This window comes from Aulonocara stuartgranti (assembly GCF_965226115.1).
Source record: "Aulonocara stuartgranti genome assembly, chromosome: 16".
Taxonomy (NCBI): domain Eukaryota; kingdom Metazoa; phylum Chordata; class Actinopteri; order Cichliformes; family Cichlidae; genus Aulonocara; species Aulonocara stuartgranti.
This window is the reverse complement of record NC_138952.1, coordinates 17,923,776-17,945,479: the sequence shown is the minus strand read 5'-3', so window position 1 is coordinate 17,945,479 and position 21,704 is coordinate 17,923,776. Positions and strand designations below refer to the sequence as shown.

At 40.3% G+C, this 21,704-nt stretch overlaps 2 protein-coding genes across 7 annotated transcripts in view; one reads left to right on the top strand and one right to left on the bottom strand.

The window, feature by feature from the left end:
- The first annotated feature begins 637 nt into the window (after positions 1–637).
- dnajc3a (DnaJ (Hsp40) homolog, subfamily C, member 3a) lies at positions 638–14,698 on the top strand. Its single transcript, XM_082508194.1, has 12 exons — positions 638–898; positions 1,380–1,490; positions 1,586–1,710; positions 2,033–2,107; positions 3,987–4,139; positions 4,275–4,456; positions 6,534–6,653; positions 7,123–7,228; positions 7,323–7,443; positions 13,292–13,424; positions 13,834–13,982; positions 14,169–14,698. The coding sequence occupies exons 1-12, from the start codon at positions 817–819 to the stop codon at positions 14,309–14,311; spliced, it is 1,500 nt and encodes a 499-aa protein (XP_082364320.1). The 5' UTR covers positions 638–816; the 3' UTR covers positions 14,312–14,698.
- Positions 14,699–14,886: 188 nt separating this feature from the next.
- uggt2 (UDP-glucose glycoprotein glucosyltransferase 2) overlaps positions 14,887–21,704 on the bottom strand; it is a 43,970-nt gene continuing 37,152 nt past the window's right edge. For 4 of the 6 annotated variants that reach the window (XM_082508189.1, XM_082508192.1, XM_082508191.1 and 1 more), the window contains 8 exons: positions 20,876–20,980; positions 20,679–20,763; positions 20,399–20,581; positions 20,112–20,272; positions 19,093–19,207; positions 18,891–19,007; positions 18,141–18,306; positions 14,887–18,008 (listed from right to left, as the gene is read on the bottom strand). In XM_082508189.1, the coding sequence (XP_082364315.1) occupies positions 17,983–18,008; positions 18,141–18,306; positions 18,891–19,007; positions 19,093–19,207; positions 20,112–20,272; positions 20,399–20,581; positions 20,679–20,763; positions 20,876–20,980 (958 nt within the window). In that variant the 3' untranslated portion in view covers positions 14,887–17,982. Of the gene's footprint in view, positions 18,009–18,140; positions 18,307–18,890; positions 19,008–19,092; positions 19,208–19,406; positions 19,668–20,111; positions 20,273–20,398; positions 20,582–20,678; positions 20,764–20,875; positions 20,981–21,704 lie in introns of those variants that run through there. The other 2 variants (XM_082508190.1, XR_014271817.1) reach the window with 2 other exon arrangements.

Here is a 21,704-nt window from a genome sequence, read left to right as displayed (position 1 = left end):
TGTATTGCTATAGTCAGCTCAAAAAAGGGTTAAGTACCTTAACCCTTAAAGTCCTGGAGGTCTTTGTAGCACTGCCAGGGCACAGTCATAAAAGGTTGTTAAATATAGTAGACTATAAGTTCTAATTTCCTTTTTTTCTTGTTCCATAAATCGTTGGGTTGCAGGCTAATACTTTTAAGAAACAGTTTAAAAAGTGTCAGTGTTTACTAACTCGTTTATTGTCTTTTTTCGTTCTGTCTCTGGCCCAGCCATAAACCAAGGAGAACTTCTGTATTTGTAAATTGTCTTTAGAAGCCAGGGTCTTTCGCTTTTACCGTAAAGATTTGACACTTATATGTTTGGGAAACGTTAAAAAAAAAAGGAGGAAAATCCACATAATTAACTGCTACAAATAAGAGATACAAGTAAATACAGATTTTTTAAAAAGATAAAATCTTAATGTCAAAATTACGGTTTACATTCTAGTTGATATACTTTTTACCTCAAAAATAAGGTGACTAGTGTACGTCCATAAGAACCACCGACCAAAGCAAGCGCGCACGCACACACGCGCGCACACTGACCCTGTTGTGCTTGTGCTGCCGTGGCTGCTCTCTGTTGAACCAACAGATGTGGGCGGGGTTTTCCATATAATTCAGCCAATCACGATCACCCACGACCGGTCGGTTGCGTATGCTGGTCTACAGTGGCTGGGAAAAAGAGAAGAAATGTAGCCATCCGCCAACACATGGGATTGTAGCGAAATAAGGGGAGAACTGGTTGAAACAGTGACAGCTGAAGTCTGCGGGACGTGTCCAGAGAGAGAGAACTTTAACCATGGTTTCCATCGACCATGTGGCTCACAAAATACTGACGTACTTCCCATATGTTCTTGTTTTGATTGATATTAGGTTTCAAGGTAAGACGTTTGCTAGGTGTACTTTACATTTATAGCTGGTGAATGCTACCACTAACTTGAACTCGGGTTAAAGTTCAGACAACTTTATTACATGGGTAATGTCACTGACAGCATTAGCTTGTGAAATCGCTAATATTATTAGCTGACGTTAAGCTAGCTAGTCACTGGGTCAATTTTATTACTTAAAGCTAGCTGGTTTGAGCCTAAAGAATAAAAGATGATAGATAAAACTGCTTCTTTGATTATGCTTGCTCGTGAACGTCTTCAAGCTTGTAAGAAACCCAGGTACTTGTGAAAGTCTTTACCAATTACTGTGGGGAAAGCTGTTGCCGTTGCTCTTGTTATTGATGTGATTTACATTTTTGGGCGGGTCATATACAGGAATATTTAAATAAAATCTGATTATTGCATTACTTGAATGAGTAAAAATATGCTCAGTGTTGTTTTGTTGCACTATGATTTGTTCTATTTGTTTTTTAAGGAGGGAAATGTGGCAAGGATGGGAGTGTGGACAATCACATGGAGATGGGGAAGAAACTTCTTGCTGCTGGCCAGCTAGCTGATGCCCTCTCTCATTTCCATGCAGCTGTGGGTGAGTGTCAGAGACATGCTAACGACACCAAAAAAATGCCTTGGATTTTCCCAAAAGGTTTCTTCTAAAGTGACAGTTTCATTGGCATTTTACAGATATAGATCCCCAAAACTACATGGCATACTACAGAAGAGCTACAGTGTTTTTAGCAATGGGGAAGTCAAAATCAGCATTGCCTGATTTAAGCAGAGTCATTGAACTCAAACCGGACTTCACATCTGTAAGTTGTTGTCTTTACTGTTTGTCTAATGTGTATTTCTTCAGAAATGTTTTTTAACAGATGTAAATTTAAAATGTACATTTGACAGAAAATAGAATTTCAAAGCAATACTTCGTGTCATACTGCAGACTAACCTTTAAGGCAGAACTCTGTGATAAATCTATGCAAATAATTAGATAAAGCATGCAAACATCTGGCAACATTATCTTTTTATTTCGGCTGCGGGCCCAGGCGTGCTGGGAAATCAGTCGGTTCTGGAAGCTGTGTTGATAACTCTTTATTTTACATGCGAAACAAATTCTTGATGTGTCTCACTCAACAGGCACGGCTTCAGAGAGGAAATCTTCTTCTGAAGCAGGGAAAGCTGGATGAAGCGGAGAGTGACTTCAAGAAGGTGGTAAGTAAAGCAATACCCCCTTTTAAAGCAAAACTATGCTGGGGCAGACACTTGTGAGAGAAACAACAGTTCACCAGGAGGTGTCAGTGTTGATCTATGGCCGTAGTAACGTTGCAGTAGTCTTTTTTTTTTTTTTTTTCTTCAGAATGATAAATATAAGTACAAAGACGTGTATTCATGGTTGTCTATACAGTGTCCTCCTTGTGGTGGATTTCAAGATAACAGATTAAAAAGCACTGTGAAGGGTGTGTTTGAAGAGATAAATGCCACTGAATGAAACTTAATTTTCCTTTACAGAACATAGAACATGAGCTAGTATTGTAGTAGTAGTATTATAGTATTGTATAACACTTATAACACTACAGTGAGGAACAACAGTGTGAGATTTTTGGATAATGACAGGGTAAATGCACTTTACAAAACACATGGTTCTTCGCAGTGAAACACCAGGGAAGTTGAAAGCCTTAAAAGAACAGGAAAGGGGGGTCATGTATATTTGAGTTTACTTACTAGATGTAAATAATGGGGAACGCTCATTTGAGCATTCTCGCACCATTTTAGAGGCTTGAATTTGTAAATGCATGTCCAATTAGAATCACATACTGCCACCTAAAATCATACAGTAAATGGCCTTGCCATGTCTGTGAATAAGTCTTAGGTTCCAATCGGGCTGTACAATATGAAGAATAATAGGATCAGATGGATGATATTAAAACATCCATCTTTTTCACATTACACTCGTTTTATACATGGATATGGTTTGGTTATGAAAAGTCTGACACGGAGCACAGAACTGGTCCCCAACACAGACACAACAAACCTTTTCTACCGGAGTATAGAAAGAGTTTACGAGAAGCAAAAAAGAGCCCCCAGGTGCTCAAAACAAACCTTACACTTAAAGGTTAGAACAGGCTTTTCCCTGCAGTGTGCCATGTAATAAAGACAAGTCAAAGTCACAACACTCGACTGCAGGTACACGACACCCAGCTATAAACACTTCACACAAGTCGAGTTGCCTGAGATTCACAGAATTTACAGAAAATGCACTATTTTGCGATTATATATCATTATCGGGATGAGAAATGTCTTCGGATAAGAGATTTTGGTCATATCGCACAGCCCTAAGTTCCAGGGACTTGGATGAACAGTTCACATGGTGTCACTTTGACCTTAAAGTATGCAGGTCATAGGCTCGTTTTTGGTCACCTGTCCACACTTCCCTGAAACCACCACCAGCAAGCTCTGAACTTCAAGTTGAAGCTTAATGATTAGTCCCATAATCATTCTTATGTTCTTATGTATGCTACACTGAATGATCACAGCCTTGGAATACTTTTAATAGTCTATTTCTGGAATTGCCTAAAGTATGGAAAAGTATTTAATTTTAAGCTGAGATTCATCCTCCATCAAGAGTGCAAAGAGTTCTTTTGCCTCCAGGGGGAAAGATTACATCTGAGCTTCTGCAGTCTATTTTTTTATTTTTTGTGGACTTCGTTTTGCTGGTATACTGTTGAGGGAACGGGCCAGAGGTGCAGGCTGTTCTGCTGCTTCAGCAGTCCACAACATTGGCCTGGTGTAATGTGTCACATTTATGCTCTTCCCTTAGCTGAGCTAGCAGGAACCATTTAAAGAGTAGATAGGTCTATTTGTAAGAGTTGTGCCATTAGCTGAGATGGCTCTTGTGAGTATGATGACCTCTGCAACGAGATTCATTATAACGTTATCTGTGCAGGGACTGGCAAGCACTGCAGTGATAAGTAATATTTTCGGGAGGCAGAAGATGGCACAGAAATCTCAAATTGGAATACATCTATGAGAGATGGAATCACATTTTCTTTAGCTACATTAGTACTTAGCGTAATGCCTTGAAATCTTCTAGCTGAAGTCCAACCCCAGCGACAAAGAAGAGAAGGAGGCCCAGAGCCAGCTGACAAAATCAGATGAAATTCAGCGCCTGGTGGCTCAGTCACGCCGGAGCTTCGACGACAAGGATTATGTGACAGCTGCTGCACAGCTTGACACCGTCATCGAGGTGAGAGACATTCCTTGCCAGTATTGACTGATTTTCCCACAAGCATAGGATTTTCTGCATTATCATCGATACAGAGAGTACAGAGCATTTGCGTATCACCTGAAGTCTGTAAGCGTTATTGTCCGACTGTTGCAGACGTGCATTTGGGATGTGACCTCTCGTGAGATGCGAGCAGAGTGTTTCATTCAGATGGGAGAGATGGGGAAAGCTATCAGCGACCTTAAAGCTGCATCCAAGTTAAAGAATGACAATACCCAGGCTTTCTACAAGCTGAGCACCATCTACTATAATCTTGGAGACCATGAGATGTCCCTCAGGTAAGGACTCGCAGACTGTTTGCTTTCAAGAAGCTCCCTGCTGCTGTTTACACTGTGGCAATGCCACAATAAGGCAGCATGTCACTATGGTTGATACTCTACTAATCACAAAGCTTTTATTCTAAATTAAAAAAAAATAGCAGGAACATTTCTGATAATGATTTAATCTTAGTTATTTTTTCTTAAAAAATATATTGGATTTACACTTCATCAGAGTGCAGTATAGTGGGTAGCTCATTCATAGACTGTGCCTCATAAGAATTAAAAAAAAAAAAAAAAGGTAAACAGGATTTTAAATTTTGCTATTATCTTAAAAGGGTTGTCTTTTTGTACAGCCATGCACTTTTGCCCACTCTCTGGAAGTCTAATTTTAACCACTTTCAGTAATATGCATGAGTGAAGTGTGCTAGATTTCCTCCTCTGTGTCAGAAAAGGCAACACTTTAGCTTGAATGTAAGTTTTGAGGAGGAAATGGAGTCAAGAGGCCAAAATAGCTGAGTAGTACTGCAACGGTTCATGTGGCCCAAAAAAAACCCCCCAGAACTTGTGCTTATTTAAGGTGCTGTGAGTGGGCGCACAGTGAAGGCTCTAATGTTTAAGTCGACTGTCTGCAGAAGTTTGCATTCAGTGGTAAAATTGCAAAACAAGAAATGAACCAAACATAGTGGTACAGAGAGCAGCGTATGGCTTCACAAAGGCATAGCCTTCATGGATTTCAAAACACAACTGAAATTAATATTGGAAATTTTTGTGTAGATACTTTTATATTTTATAAAATAGCATCTTTCTATTCTGATGAATGTCATGACGAATGCATTTCCACCCTCAACATTACAAATGCGTGTATGATGATGATGTGGACTGCTGTTTCAGTGACTGGCCTTCTCATTGCTATTATTATTATCATCATTAGAAAGACTGTAGCCATAAATGACATAAGTAAGTTACTAACAGTGTAGGGACAAGTGCGCTATTAAGTAACGCGTTACAGTTACGTTATTTTTGTGTGGTAACGAGCACAGTAACTAGTTATTATGCGAAAGCCAGGAACACGTTAGTCGTTACTGGGATTTAGATAGGGTCGTCATTGGTTACTTCGTGTGGTGGCTATCACGGAGCTTCCGCAGATTCAGTAACATTAGCAAGTGGTGGAGGACAGCAGGTGGATGAGGGAAAGGGGAGGCAAAAGGAGAGACCCGAAGTGGCCGCCAGTCCGAGTGTCAGGTGAACTGAACTTCAGGTAAGAAGTTATGACCTGCAGTCTCTCTGGGTCAGATATAAACCAAGTTTAGGTGGAGTTTATTTTCGTTATGCTGACTTTTCCGTACTGCGTACTAGCTAGCATGACGGAGTTTCTATACAGCTGGGTGGGTGCTATGATGTTACTGAAGTTGAACTTTATTTTGTTCATAAGGTTAATTATTAGAGTTGCCAACCGTCCCCTAAAAAAAACGGAATCGTCTCGTATTCAGAGAAAATATTACGCGTTTCGTATTGAGGTGAAAAGGAACACAGTTTGTCCCGGACTTATGCTACAATGAAAAAGACACAAAGCTGGATTTATTCTGTGTCTTTGCTGCACAGCTGCCTCTTCTCTCGTTCTCCCCCCTCCCTCAGCTGATCGGCTTTTCTCTCTTGTTTGTTTATCGCCCACTTCACGCCAGAAAGAGGAAACCGCCGGATGTCGCGCTAAACAACAGCAGCACGTTTAAGCTTGATCCGCTGTTGTTAGAATTTATTTAAAATTAATTTCTAGTATCAGCTGATGTTTGCTGGAGCCACAGCTGTAAAGCAACACATTAAAAAGAGAATTCTGAGTAAAACCAAAGTTACTTTCCCTAGTAACTAGTTACTTTGAAAGTAACGAGTAACTTGAAGTAACTGAGTTACTTTTGACAGAAGTAACTAAGTTACTAATTTAAAGTAACTTGCCCAACACTGGTTACTAATGATCATGCATTTGTACATTAGGGTTTATTTACTGTAAATCTGGTGTGTTATTGTCATTCTGTTCATGTCGTCACCATTGAAAGTTAGCCTTTTCAGCCTCACCTTTCCTCTGTCCTATGATCTCCAGTGAGGTGCGTGAGTGCTTGAAGTTGGATCCTGATCACAAGCAGTGTTACAGCCATTACAAGCAAGTGAAGAAGCTCAACAAACAGATCCAAGCTGCTGAGGAATACATCCAAGAACAAAGGTGTGTTTGTATGTTCATGAAAACATTTTTATGAGCACGAGTTTAAATTGAATCCTCAGGAATAATGTCGTTTTGGTCCACCTTTAGAGTGCTGGTTTAAGTGGTAAGAGTAAAGTGGTACGGCTAACAGCATATCAGTGAGTGTCCTCACAAAGATAGAAATGTGTCAGGAAAGTCTTCATCTCTGTAAATATAAAATAATATCCCATCTGAATACCGGGGATTGCATCAGCTGTACAATGACGGCTCTCTTATCCTCAGGCTCCCCCACTTCTCTGGTTTTACAAAGAGGCGTGCAAATCCCATCTTAACGTGAATGGATGTCACATCATGTTTGACATATATAAGGTTTCATATTTACAAGACTTAAAAGAGAAATTAACGATGGTGTGGTGTTTGTGGGTGCAGTGATCCATGTTGCAATCCCCTGTTATGCCAGCGTCACATAATCGCCTCCCGCTTCCTTTAGGTATGAAGACGCAGTGAGCAAGTACGAGGCGGTGATAACCACCGAGCCCAATGTGCAACATTTCTTGCTTCTTGCCAAGGAGCGAATCTGCCATGCGCTAACACAGGTAAGCCCCTTTACTGCTGCAAAAGGATGTGTTAGGCCGCTGTGCTTCTATTAAAGGATCTATCCAAGCTTCGTTTTTTCTTTGTTATGACCAGGCCCAGCAGGCTAGCAGAGCAATCTCAGTCTGTAGTGAAGTCCTAAAGTCCAATCCTGCGAATGTTAATGTGCTGAAGGACAGAGCTGAGGCCTATCTCCAAGATGAACAGTATGAGGAAGGTAAGCCCGACATATGTAGCTGCATCAAGGTCCTTCAAGATCGAGGGTGGGTAACATTTTGTCTGCTGGCTGGACTGACTTGGGAACAATAAGCAAACAGGAACACATCAGCTGAATAGAATCCCTGCATCAGTGAATAAAAACAAAATGGTACAAATATATATGCACTTTATAAAGTCATAGATTATAATTGTTACTCACTTGCACTTCACCAAATGAAGAAATTCTAGATTAATATTTACCATTTATATTCATATGTAACGTTTCCCATGCATTGACGTCACAATAGTTGGCTATAGTTTTAGACTTTCATTTTCCAAAGTCTGATACAAAAAGAAATTGATTTATTAGTGGCCAGTTCCCTTGCTCTTGTTTTGAAAGTTCAGTTCCTGCTAACCGGATAGCATAAGGAGGTCTCACCACTCAGCAAGCACCTTGGTAATGCTTGTGCACGGTTACTCGCACACTTGAGCCACATTCTCTTTATCTCAGAAATCGGAGGTCATCGGAAAAAGAAGTGTTTTGTCGGATACCTGAAAAGTTGAACACAATGCTTGTTTATTGGTGCTTAAAAACGCTGCAGTGTTATTAGCTCTCTCTATGGATTGTTTAGAGAGTCATAAATGCACAACAGCAGCAGCGTAGATTACAAGTAGCCGTTTAGTGCTGCTGATGTCTTTGTAGCACTAGTTGCCTTGTGGGTTCTCCTCAGTAAGCAGAGAGAGGAGAAACTTGAATTGCTCACATACACACAGTTCGTTATTGTAATTAGTACAGGGGGGGAAAAATGCTTGCTTTGCTGAGTTGCCCTACTTCAGAGCGCCGTCTGCCTCTCGTACTCGGCCACTGTGCAGCCGCTTGCTGTGCTCCACGGCGCACACTCTCCTCTGACCCCACTCCTCCTATACAGGGAGAGAGGTTAATTAGCAGATGCATGCAGGTGTACCACTCTCTCCCAGCTGGCACTGCTCCCTAAACACTTCTTCCTACAGCTGATCCAGCAAAACAAACCCCACCGCCACAGTCTTGCATTGCAAAGTCAGGGTCTGTGTTGCTGATCCAACTTTCCTAATGGGAAATCCAACTTTAGGAGGCATTCCAGCTAAAGGTTTCCCACTCAAAATGGAGCGTGGCATTATTTTGAAGCTTGTGTGCAGATGGCCTGTTTGTCTTCAGTTCAGTTTGGGTGTTTGTTTTATGTCTGTCCTGCTTTTGAGCGCACTCAGCAATGTTTGGATGGAATTTCTTTACATTTGGCAAAAACAATCACTCAAAGATTAAGTCATCAGAATCTAGAGGTTAAAGGTCAGGGATACTATGACTTCACAAAATGCCTTTTTTGGCAATGCCTCACACAGACTATCATAAGACTGTCACGTTAATCTACAAGAATAACATGGTGAACTGTAAACTGGACAGAAGTCAGCTTCACTGAGTCTCGACAGACATGTGTGCAAACTGCAACTTTACATCTGCAAAGTGGTAATTACAGATCAGCTTCACAAAAGCTGTTACACTTCCAATCTTGGAGCCTGCAGCGCTGTAGATGCTGAAATTCAATTGAAGTTTTTGTGATGAGAACACAACGATTAGTCTTACTGACTTTATTGGGTGCAACCTGAAACTCAAATGCCCTTCAGCATAGCAGCTCTGCCTCATAATGAAGCTTATAATGACCAACTGAACTACATGTTTGCTGCTGAGTCTGAAGTTATTTGTTTTATACCTTAGAAATTTTTTCTCACTTTAAATTTAAGAACTGAGCAGGAAAAATGTTTGAAAAGCACATTAATGTATTTCAGATGAACTTGTGCAAAATGCAACCTCAATAATAAATGGTAAGTTAAATTAATGCCTTTATGACTGCAAATTTTAAAGTGGGTGAGGTCTGGACTTTGAATGGGCCATATTTCTATAGTGGTTTGGTTCTTTTCTAGTTGTGAACTTTAACATTTAACATGCTAACTGAGGCCTGCATAGTCTGAGATGGCGCTCTTGGGGTGTTTTGCAGTATTTTTGAGTGTTGCACAGTCTGACCTTGAGGTGAATTGGCTGGGATGTTCACTCGTAGGAAGATTGGCAGCTGTCTCGAATGTTTTCCGCTTGTGAATAATCTTTCTCACTGCAGAATGGTGGACTTACCATTACCCTCCTCAGATTGATGGGCAACAACGGTTGCTTGTCTAAGATCACTGATGATTTCTTCCCTCCTTGGCATTGTGTTGGCGCACACACCAGAATGCTCCAGACCGGGAGACCTGGGTGATCGTGGCTCAAAGAGTTGGCAGTTTGTCTTGTAATCGGAAGGTTGCCGGTTCGAGCCCCAGCTCGGACAGTCTCGGTCGTTGTGTCCGTGGGCAAGACACTTCACCTACCGCCTACTGGTGATGGCCAGAGGGGCCGATGGCGCGATATGGCAGCCTCGCTTCTGTCAGTCTGCCCCAGGGCAGCTGTGGCTACAACTGTAGCTGCCTCCACCAGTGTGTGAGAGTGAATGAATAGTGGAATTGTACAGCGCTTTGAGGGCCCCGAAAAGCACTATATAAATGCAATCCATTATTATTATTACTGCCAACACTCCTTTTATGGAGGCGTTCACATTCGTTGCGGATCAGTTAATCGCGTGCATTTGATTATCAGCTCCTGACTGCTGTTTAACCTGTGAGTTTGTCTGAAAGCAGCACAGGTGTGCTTTTTGCACTTGACTGTAATTACCCAAACTCTTGTGCACTACCTGTAACTGTTGTCATGCTAGGAGCCCAACACAAGGGGTCCTTGTAACACAACACAGTATGCAGAGTGAAACAAAGTTAGGCGTCAGTGAAACCTCTTTTAAGCAGCTTCCTTCAGATCTCATAACTGTACATAGAAACGTATGTAGAGTACATCCTGCAAATTAATTTTTGCATGTAAACCAAAAATATTGTTTTTCAGACAGAAGAGAGATTCTAACATCTAATTACCTTCTGCCTCATTCGATACAATCTGTCTGTTAATTACCAAATGCCTTCTATTTTTGAATTTAGATAAGCACAGTGCAGGTTACATGTGTGGCTAAATATAAGAATCTTCATTTTGAATTTGGTTGAAGCATACAGCTAACAGATCTCAAGCCAGAGAAGACAAACGTCACCAACCCTGAGAGCACTTTATTACATACAGCATGATTAGAATTAAATGTGGAGCCGAGTGTTGGAGGTAAATATAACCTGCGAGATGTAGACCTACCCAGCACTGCTGGCAGAGCAAGTGTGCAAAATTACTTGTTTTTCAAACATGAAGCTTCAATGGCAGTGGCAGAAAGTGCACGCACGCACGCGCGCACACACACACACACACACTCAGCTCTTACTATCCTTAACGCTTTACTGACAGAAGGAGGTGGGATTAGGCTGAAACAACGGTCTCCCCATCTCTTGTCAAATTGCAGAAATGATGGCAGATGGTGAAATCTGCAGGAATAGTCTCCCACTAATCATTTTACCTGTCACCTGATGTTCAGCTACTGCTGTGCAACAGACCAGTGCATATTTTTATCAAAATTCCTGCCTACACTATGTGTATCTGTCAATTAAATTTAAAATGTAATGAAAACCATCACACCCATCTCAACATGTTTTTATACAGACGGATATTGTAATAGCCAAACCTTTGGTGCTGTAGGACTCGAGCTGGGTAGTGTTAGCTTGAAGGTATATTAAATAATGACAAACAGTGTAACCAGTGACTATATTCAGCAGCACAAATGTACAGACACATTTTGAATGTTTGGACAATCATTAGGGGACTTAAAGCAATACTTGAAGCAGATGATATAATTTTGAAACATATTGGCTTTATGAGTACACGATTAGTTGAGACAATGCAAATTTCTTGGTCTCTGCAGCATTTGAAGATCAAATGATTCATGTACTGGGCTGTGGTGCAGCCCCTCTGTTTAAATTCTATGAGATTGGATATTTTAGCTCCTCTCCATTTAAGGTAATTTTTTTTTTTCTAAATCTGATTGGTTTACCTTTACAAACAGAAGGTTTGAACAGCAGGTGGGTGAAACTGCTCACAGCTAGAGCCCTGTGTCTGAGCTCCTGTGTGCTTCTGTGTTCATTGTGGCAAGTGATAAAAATACCAAATTGGCACAGACAGTTGAAGAAACATCAGGAGCACTTTGCTGTTGGAGAGCAAAATGTTGCAACTCTCGCTTTAGTAGATTTCTAGTGATGGAGAACGATGCATTTGCAAAATCGCTGGGTAAATTGTGTTTCTACTCTGCAGTATTAAATATTAGTTGTATCTCAGCTTTAAACTCAGATGTCAGAAACAAAGGTCAACATATGCATAAAGAAAATGTTAGCTACAAAAAAAATAAAGATAAATTAAACCTCTGTGCTTAAATTAGACTGTATAACCGGCAACACCCATATTGATATTATTATTGAAGGCTTGCATCTACTAAGCCTTTATTTCAACTCTTACAATAAAACACACCCATGTATCCATCCAATTAAACCCACAGTAACTGCTGCCATCAGTCCAGGCAGGTCAGCCTGACAGTAATAATATTCTTCTCAAAGATCCCAGCATCACCCCAGCAGGTGATGCTGGCTGGACTAAGTCTGTGTGTGTTGTAATCACCATGGCATAAACACATCAGCAGGTAGTGAAGCCAGACCTTGTGTGGGATTTTTACCTGTTTAAAAAACACGGGTGTTAATTCACCACAGAGGGTAAACAAGCCTCAAAGCAACCAAACGTGTGCACACAAACAGCCTTAATATGAAAGTTTATTCAAGGACACTAGTGACGTAATATCACAAAGTGGATATTTGTGGATCCCGTGCTTCACTACTGATAACAATCATTTGTTACGTTTCTTTAAGCGTCTGCTGTGAATTTAAGCTATTTTAATTTAATTGCCACTACCATGGTTCTTCGGTTTCAGATACACGGCAACCATTGCTCTGACAGCTGGATAGTTTCTGAAATTTTAATTGCCATACCTTGTGTAGGTATTTTTATTTATTTAAAAATGTGTCTGTACTAAAGGAATCAATTCTCCAGCAAGTAAGGTGTGTTTAAATCGGCGCAGGTGATGCCGCTCTTCACCGTTCAGAGAGTAATGCTTTTTCTCTGAGAAGTCTATTCTCATTTGTAGAGGTCGATACTGATTTTTACAGAAATTTGTGACAATATAGCATCGACAGCTTGAGCAGGAGACATCATAGATTCGAAGCAGTTTCAGTTTTAGCTATATAGTGGTAAAGTACAACAACAGTCAGCTCAATGCACTTTACATTGTAAGGTAAAACCCGACAATAATAAAGAGAAAACCCCAGCAATCAAACAACACCCTATGAGCACCCACTTGGCGACAGCAGCAAGAAGAAAAAAAAAAAGTAATGTAAAGTAATGTACAAAATTTTCTTATATTAAGAAACCCCCAAAATCGGGCTCAGGGAGGGAACGCTGTCTGCCACGACTGGCTGGGGGTGATGAGAAGAAGACAGGATAAAAGACATGGACGATTAAATGGAGAGTGGTGTATAAACACCATATAGTGAGTGAAGAAGAAAAACTCACTGCATCATGGGAAGCCCCCAGAATCCAAATGATCCAAAATCCTCTGCATATTAACCCATATTTAGCCACAAAGTTTCTTGTATTTGAATGAATGAACTCTTACATAAGGGCAGGGGAGGAGCAGGAAGCTGGATATACTGTAGATTGGTGTTAGAGCAGTTACATCAAAGATGTGTTTTTTCAGTTAAGGTATTGTTTACATCACATTATTAGTTTTCAGTGAATAAATAATACTAATTTCATTGTACTCCTTTTTTTTTGTCCTCTTCAGCTGTTAAAGATTACGAGACTGCTGCAAAACACAGCGAGGGGGACCGTCACATCAAAGAAGGTCTGGAAAGAGCACAGCGGCTACTCAAACAGTCTCAGAAGAGGGATTATTATAAGATCCTTGGAGTGAAGAGGTGGGAATCGGTCAATGGATTTGGGAATTTTTGCAGATCAAGTTCAGCAAGAAAATGTAACACATTATTGCCAATCAGTTGGTGGAGAATTTAAACTTAAAAAGTAGTTTTCTTATGAAAGACCGCTGGTTTGCTTTTAGGTTGCTTTTTTATCAGGCCAAAACATCACTGCTCTTGAATATTTCATCATTGATGCCTTTTGAACATTTTTGAGTTTAAAAGGTCTACTGATAATCTGAGATGGAATACAAATTTACAGCCACGGAGGCATTTGTATTACACTGGGGCTAGAAAACTAACTCTGACACTTGGATGAGTATTTTTAGGTCTGGCTTAGGTCAAAATGAGAAAAGAAAAGCTGTTCTTATCTTTGACAAATGTGCTGATAATGCTGTCGCCGTGGTCACAGAACTGCCCAGAAAAAGGAGATTATCAGAGCCTACAGGAAACTGGCACAACAGTGGCACCCGGACAACTTCCAGGATCCGGAGGAAAAGAAGAAGGCAGAGAAGAAGTTCATAGACATCGCTCAGGCTAAGGAGGTTCTCACTGATCCAGGTAGTGTGTGTGTGTGTGTGGGTGTGTGGAAAGTTGTTAATGCAAGCCTAAATCACTTCAAGAGTTGCTGTACCATTTACCATTACCCTTTAGATTGTTCTCTACAGCTCTAACACTAATGGTTTTAGAAAAAGAGACACTGATTTCTAATTCAAGTGTGTGACAAGAATCTTCACGTTTTCCTAGAGATGAGAACCAAGTTTGACCACGGAGAAGACCCCATGGATCCAGAGAGCCAGCAGGGGCACCATCATCATCACTTCCACGGCTTTCAGGGTTTCAATCCGTTTGGCTCCGGGCCCTTTAACTTCAAATTCAACTTCAACTGAGGCGGCTTACTCTTCAGCACAGCTGGAGTGAATATTTGTACTTTCCTCCCTATTTAAAAGGGAGATCACTGGCATAAAAAGACTGTTCACAAGTATCATAAAAATGTGGAGCATAAGGTGACTTGATTCAGTGAGTCCAATTAATTAAAAATGCATCTTTGCTGTGGGAATCAAAACTTTGGGGGAAAAGGTCTCCTACTCTGCTAACAAATATCAGACTTGAAGCGGCTTTTATCTATCAGATCTTACTCTTGTATCCTCTCCACAAATTGTACAATCACTTCACATCCATTCGTAGGAATGTATTTGTACAGAGGTACAGTATTATTTTTGTATGAATGGAGGGTTTTTTGAACTGTAAATAAAGAGCTATTTATGTACATTAAATTGAATCGAGAGCATTTTTTAACCGACATCGACAGAGACTAAAGGGTAATAATTGTGACTCCTTAAATTCACGCTGAAAGTGTATATATTGAAGAACAGACCAAGAAAATCTCCTCAAATACATCTTTTGGACCATGAATCATTAACTGACCTCAGTGGTGAGCACAACTCGCAAACAATTTTTGCAATGACATTTTGTAGCAAAGGTTTATTCTTGATCCACCAAACAGTAATATAAACAGTTCAGTTTGACACAGCACAGTGAAAGATGGGTGCCCTGAGAGCAGCCTTCCTGCGCCCGTTTTCTTTAATGTTCACTTTTAAGACATAAATCTGCCGTTTGCTTCAGTCCAGCAGCAACACTGATCTTGGGACAGTTGATTCCTGAGACAAAACTGGTTCATTGTGGAATTGAAACAAAAAACCAAGAAAAACTGTAGAAGTACAGTGAAGTTGAAGACTCATAACATGTAAACATCTTGTAATAACTTAAAATCCCCTACCATCCATTAACAGTGACCTTAAGTGTGCAAATGAGGAGTTTTTCATCCGTAATATTAAAGTCTCGCCTGAGGGATGTACCACAAAGCAAGATGAATGGGCTAAAAGAATGATGGCACTAAAGACGGGAGATTTCAATGTCACCAAGGTGGCTCTCTAGTTACAATGAACTCCTTACCTGCTCACAGTTTTGACAGTTCTGAATGACGGGCTGCTGTAAAGAATGACATAGACGCTCCGCTGTGGGATTACTGTGTTATATATAAACCCACAGAGATGCACATTAATACAGTAGCAGTAAACCGGCAGAATCCACATACAGTCAACTGATGATGCGCAAAATGCATAAATATCCTTACGATTGGTTCTGATTTGCTGCAAAGTCAGTTTTATACTGTTGGTATTGCAGTTATTTGATTATTGGTTGACTATTTATCACAGCGAAAGCTCAGTCAATAACAGTAATGTAGGTTTTAACAAAAAGTCAAAATGATAATCACCTCCATTCCACAGTGGTGGTAGCCATGTAGTTACTTCAGTGGGTACTTAAGTAGTACTTGAATATGTGTATATGATATATAAATCAGAAAAATCAAACAGAAATAAAGACATCTTTTAAAACTGGTGTATAAAAAAAAGTTTCCAGGCTTTTGAGTCAATATTACAAATGTAACCTATTTTCAATTTAATAACTATTTTACTGGCTAAGGAAGTATTTATTTACCTTTACTGAAGAGTAGCAGTGCTCTGCTTTCAAAATCATGAAAGAACACGACTACCAGAAATTTACCAGAAATAAACTGCATACTGATTATGCAGGATGGCCCTTTTCAGAATTCTATACATCCTATTAACTGATTAATGTTTACATCAGTTTAATGGTGCAGCTGGAGATAAAGATTACTGTAATGACTTTATTTAATTGCAGGCTACCTTAATTCATTCAATAAAAGATAATTTATTGATTTATTTGCAAATTAATGTGTACTCAAGCTTGAAAATGCAGAGAAGAGCATTTGCAGTAGAAGTAAAAAGCAGCCTTTGGAGAACACCCCGATCTTGGCTGAAGTGAGTTGGTCCATTTTCTTAAGTGTGGGCCCAGGCCTGAAGCCTAAGTTAAAGGGCCTGGGCTAACAAATAACATTTACAACCACTGTTATCACGCTCTGATTATATCTGATTCAGGCTTTAGCTTTTATGGTGAGCTAATGCAAAGAAAAAGCCTTGCGATGTTAAACTTGCTTCACAGTACACCCCTCCTGGCTGCTGAACTAAAGTCATATGTTACACCACACCTTTTTTTTTTCCTGCCTGGCTCTCAGTTGTCTCACAGCGTGTGCACGGGACACGAAGACGGCAGCAGTTGTACTGCTCTGCTTTTACATTTATTTTTAAGCTAAATGTTTTTCTTCACCTCTCCAGGTCGAATGCGGGCTTTTACTCAAACACTGAGATATAACTTAAGAAACAAGTTAATACTTTACCATCTAACAAGGCAATACTTTTTCATCACATGGTTAAAAAAGAATTTTTGGAGTCGAGAGAAAACATCAAAAGAACAATTATTGATTTTAAACAACTTTTTAGAGTTTCTTTTTTTGACGTTACACGTTTCCTTAAATCATAGAAAAGAAAAAAAACAATGGTTTGCACCATAGAGGTGAATGCATGGCTACACCTGAGGGGACAGAACTGATGACAGAGTTACATGTGCTTGGGACAAAGACTACACCTTCACCCACCTACGATCCATGGCGCAGTCTTTGAAATACAAGAGCAGCATAGTTTGTATACTGATATTCGATGTTTGCTACGGTTCAAAAATGTATTTTATCCCCCAAAATAATGTAAAAATAACGCCAATAGCTGAAGATACACCCCCTGTCTTTGGACAAGCAGCTGACCAAGATAAAATTTGTAATTTAAAGCCTGGGCAGATAACCTTTCTGGTATCCAGAAAATCCTTTCAGTGTGTTGTCATTTCTGTGGTCTGAGAGGGAACTGGACTGGAAAATCTAGGCAGGGACAAAAGCCTATGGCCAATTACAGGTCTTTTTGGGCCAGGTAATAAAAGTAATATAATATAATGAAGGATAATTCTTCCTTCAGAACATGCTGTACATCATTGGGTGGCAAAAATAGGAGAGGGGACTGCTGCAGGAGAAACGTTGTTTCCTAAATGTCTGCCGAGGGGAGCTTTACATTTCAGGTGTGTAGATTCAAAGACGTTTAACACTTTTTTATGTAACAACTTGAAAAGCAATTTTTAAAAACTTTCATTTGACAATTCAGTCCTAATGTTTTCATAATTATAAATTAAGAAGATGTAAAAGTAGCTTTTAAAATTTTCAAAGAAAGGTTAAATTAGATTTGTAGAAATGTGCCTTTGCTAATTGAATTCTTTGCTCACATTATCAGTGCAATAAATGCCCACTGTTTGTCCTTCAACACATACCTAATAAAGCCCCTTACTGGCCTCACGCTTTTACTCTCTGTTTTAGCTTCATTTTTCAGGAACCACTTACTTAACAAGATGTGTCTGTAGTGCTCAGCACACCACGAGTTCACAGCTGGCAGTTAACAATTACACCACGTGTTGATTCTCTAAGATGTACCGAGTGCAGAAGCAGGTATGGCGTCTGAAAATATCACATCCTCCTCCAGCTGGAGATGTAACACTCCATGGCTATGTTTAGATGGAACTGTCTGTCTTCAAGCTTCACAGGTGGCCTGTGTGCAAAAGGTGCCTGCCTCCTTCCTCTTCAGCGTGGTGCTGGCAGATACTAAAGTTCATCACGGTGGTTGTCTGCTGTGCAGAGTGTGGAGGGGAGAAAGTTGGAAAGAAATGCAGAGAATGATCACAGTGGTAAGAGAAGGGGTAAGAATAACCATGCAGAAGAACAGAAAGACTTTGTAGCCCTATAAATATATCATTAGTAACCTTTTTTATGTTGTGAGGCAGCAGGAATCTGTTTTTGTGTTGTTGTGTCTTCCTGTTCCTGGACCCGTCTCAGCAGCTCTTTGATCTCCCTGTCATATTCAACCCACTCGGGCACAATCCTCGCTGCAGCCACCAGCTTGGGTTCCTTAGTCATTGGGTTATTGCACTAAACGAGAAAAGCAGATAAAAACACATCAGTCATGCCGCCAGTGATGCTCTCTCCCAACGAGTCAGATCGTCATTCTCAGCGCTGTCTGTGACAGGCATTTAAACCTAATTTGATTTCCAATTCGGTTAAAAGGACATTAGGCTATGTCTTGTGTCTGAATTACCAAGTGGTGACCTATACTACAATGAAACAATACTTCCTATTCCAGTCTACTGGACCCTGTCCAGTAATTCTCTAAATTAGTTTAGGACGCTGCAGGATTGCTCCTCGGCTGCTTCCTAAATACCAATGCCTCATGGACAATTGTGGCAGCGAGGATGCTCTTGCATTTTAGAGCTGTAGCAGCTGCAGCACGCTATCACAACAAATAAAGCAGATAATAAGGCGTATAATGTAGCACAGAGATATTTTTCAGTTAACCCAAAAAGAACTTAAAGAAGACACTTGTGGATTTTACAATCTCAATAAAAGGAACAATTTCATTTGGAGCTGAATTATTCAGCAAAGACCGTGTGTCCCGCTTAGCCTCCCACATTATTATTTAGTATTACGCAGTCAAATCTAATTGCTGTGCGACTCACCAGGTCTATAGTCTTAGCAGTGGTTTTAGAGGTATCATCACACCATGTCTCACACCACAGCCACTCCTGAGGAAGAGACTTGATGGCTACCTGGTGAATCATGTTGTTAGGAAGGTCCTACAAATATCACAAAACGAATTAAGTCTTGAAAGAGCAAACTCTGCAACACGTAATCCAACAGCACTATGCCTGAGTTATATACCTGGTCCAGGTTAGACAGACTGTTTGGGTCTTGGCTCAAGGCTTGGTACTGGCCTCGTAATCTGTCCCCGGCTGCAATTTTACGGAACTTCTTCAAATCGACTACATATAAGGCGCTGGAAGAAATATGAGCGGAGAGAGAGAGGAGACATGGAAAGCAGGTGTTAGAAATCCATTTCCTAAAAGGGGAAATCCCACCGGAATGAAAAAAAAAAAAAGTAAATGAAGATAAATACCCCAGCCGCATTCACATTATTGTACCTGACACACTATATTAATAAACCCAGAGGTGCAGAATATGTAGTTTCACTTAACACTTATTAGATTTAAGTCTCCCAGAGGATATTCAATGCCTCGTGTTTTTCCTGGTCTCACTGATCATCTCTCATCTTTGATGCTTTTGTCCTGCTCTTTGGAGCGTAGCACCATGCTGGTCGCTGTGGTTTTCTGACTTTTCTTGTTCCGACACTATCAGTCGGTGGTGAAGTGAAACGTTCTGCTCTCTGTTCATCCACTGGCTGCCTCGCTGTCTGATTAGCCATCACACTGACAGAAGGAGAATTCAATACCACAAGCCTAGCAAGGAGCAGAACATTGTATTCATGACAGTGATTTATGATTTTATATGTGCCATGACTGTATACAAAAATAAAGCACTTAACTCTAAGCCCACCTATGTAAACGGCTTCTCACTAGAAGTTAAATGTTCAGTTCTGAGGTGTATGACACCATATTAATCCATTGCATTATTTATTTAGCAAAAACACTAAGCCAATTGTGGAAACAGTGTGCATAGGAATTAACAAAATGCAGTGGAGGAAAAGACATCATCAGTGATCTTAGAGAAGCAATTGTTGCTGTCCATCAATCTGGGAAGGGTTATAAGGCCATTATCAAACAATTTTAAAGTCCATCATTTTACAGTGAGAGACATTCGCAAGTGGCAAACATTCAGGGCAGTTGCTGATTTTCTCAGCAAAATGTAAAACATCAGAGATCAAATGATTAGTAGAAGTTTACCTGATGTGGTACTTCCTGTGTCCCAGATGTGACGCCCAATATCCAGTTTTCCAGAAACGATACCCTTCCATCTCTCTGCGGCTATCACAAAATGGTGTGTAGCCATAAGGAGCACCCTCCAAGTCTAAATCCCTCAACTCTTTCAAATCAGCTCGAACTATCTGCAACACGCAGCAAAGACAGACTTTGGTAAGCAGCCAAAGAACAGATGACACTTCAAAAAGTCTTGCTTTCAGTTGCACACTCCAATATAGCGGTTTCCTACGTCATTTCTGTTTGATCTTTACCTGGTCGGCATCCACAAAGATGATCTTGTCCACAGCTAAAGGGAATAGAACATCCAGGAAGAGGATCTTATATCCCCAGATAATCCTCTGCTTCTCAGTCTGCTGGTGGAGCCAACGGGGCCACTTGTACTGCACTAACTCATACTGAAAGCCGTATGACTCTGCCATGTGAGAGATGGTGTCCTGACCACAGCAAAAATGAAGTCCAGAGGTCAAATTAATGAAATACAAAAGCTGGGTTTGCCTAGCGAAATATTTATGTGATGTAGTAAAGATTTACTTTGAAAGAAGGAGATAGGTAATTCTTGAGAAACCAGAATTTGACAGGTGTTTGTGTATGCCGAAGCACAGACAGCATCATTATTCTGAATTGGAGACAGAATGGGAAAAGGTTAAGTTTGAGGATCAGGGATAAGAGGAACACAATGTGTAGCGCTTGAAAAGGAAGTGCGTGTTTGGAAAGTAAAACTGACCCACCTCAGAAAACGCTCATACAGATGGCCCGAGGCCACAGAAAAAATGTTCAGAACGTCGTCTTTTTTCTTCTCTCCGTCATCCTTCTTTGAGCCACCACCTGTGATGCTGTAAATGAGACCATGATACACGAGTCAGTTGTGTTTGGATTGGATGCGTGTTTTTCATAGAGTGACAATAAATCAAAACTAAGCCAACAGCCACCATGCTTTTGTACTGCCAGAGGTAACAGCAGCTGTAACAGCCATCAGAAAACACTTTCAAACAAACCATGCAACGCGATGCAACACGCCGAGATGATTTATTCAAATAAAATGATAATAATGGGGATGGAAATGCTGTGGAAATCAACACATTTGATATGATTTTCAGCTCCTGCTGGCTCCCAACGAGAGGGCTGAAATAAAGTTTTAGAACAGACCCAGCAAACATTATTCAGCTCTTCATGTTTCCATCCCCACAACATTAACAGAGTCCATGATACAAAGTGAACGATTCATTTGAAAAGCAAATCACTTAAGATTTATGCATAGATGACCTGCTTTAAATGAGAGCATCGTGTCATAGGATTGATGACTTTGGCAGGGATGACACAAATACTTCTGGCACCATTTTTATGATTCAAGCTGTAAAGTGTAAGTGCACTATTACAATTCACTGGTGCAATTTTGACACAGTGTAGCGTTTGAGACACTTCAAAAGAAAATGGGTTGTAATGCAAAAATGAATTATCATACATTATAGTTAATTGTGTTAGGGCTTGGATAAAAATCAAGCCAATCACATCAGTGTCCATTATCTCCTTTAAAAGCAACAGTCTTCTTCATGTGGA

What these genes read in the sequence shown, in the direction of transcription:
- dnajc3a (XM_082508194.1), top strand. Translation starts at nt 817, where the DNA reads ATGGTTTCCATCGACCATGTGGCTCACAAAATACTGACGTACTTCCCA. An exon ending in AGATGAACAGTATGAGGAAG is followed by an intron (nt 7,444 to 13,291) that starts GTAAGCCCGACA and finishes TGTCCTCTTCAG; the next exon opens with CTGTTAAAGATTACGAGACT. An exon ending in GGAGGTTCTCACTGATCCAG is followed by an intron (nt 13,983 to 14,168) that starts GTAGTGTGTGTG and finishes ACGTTTTCCTAG; the next exon opens with AGATGAGAACCAAGTTTGAC.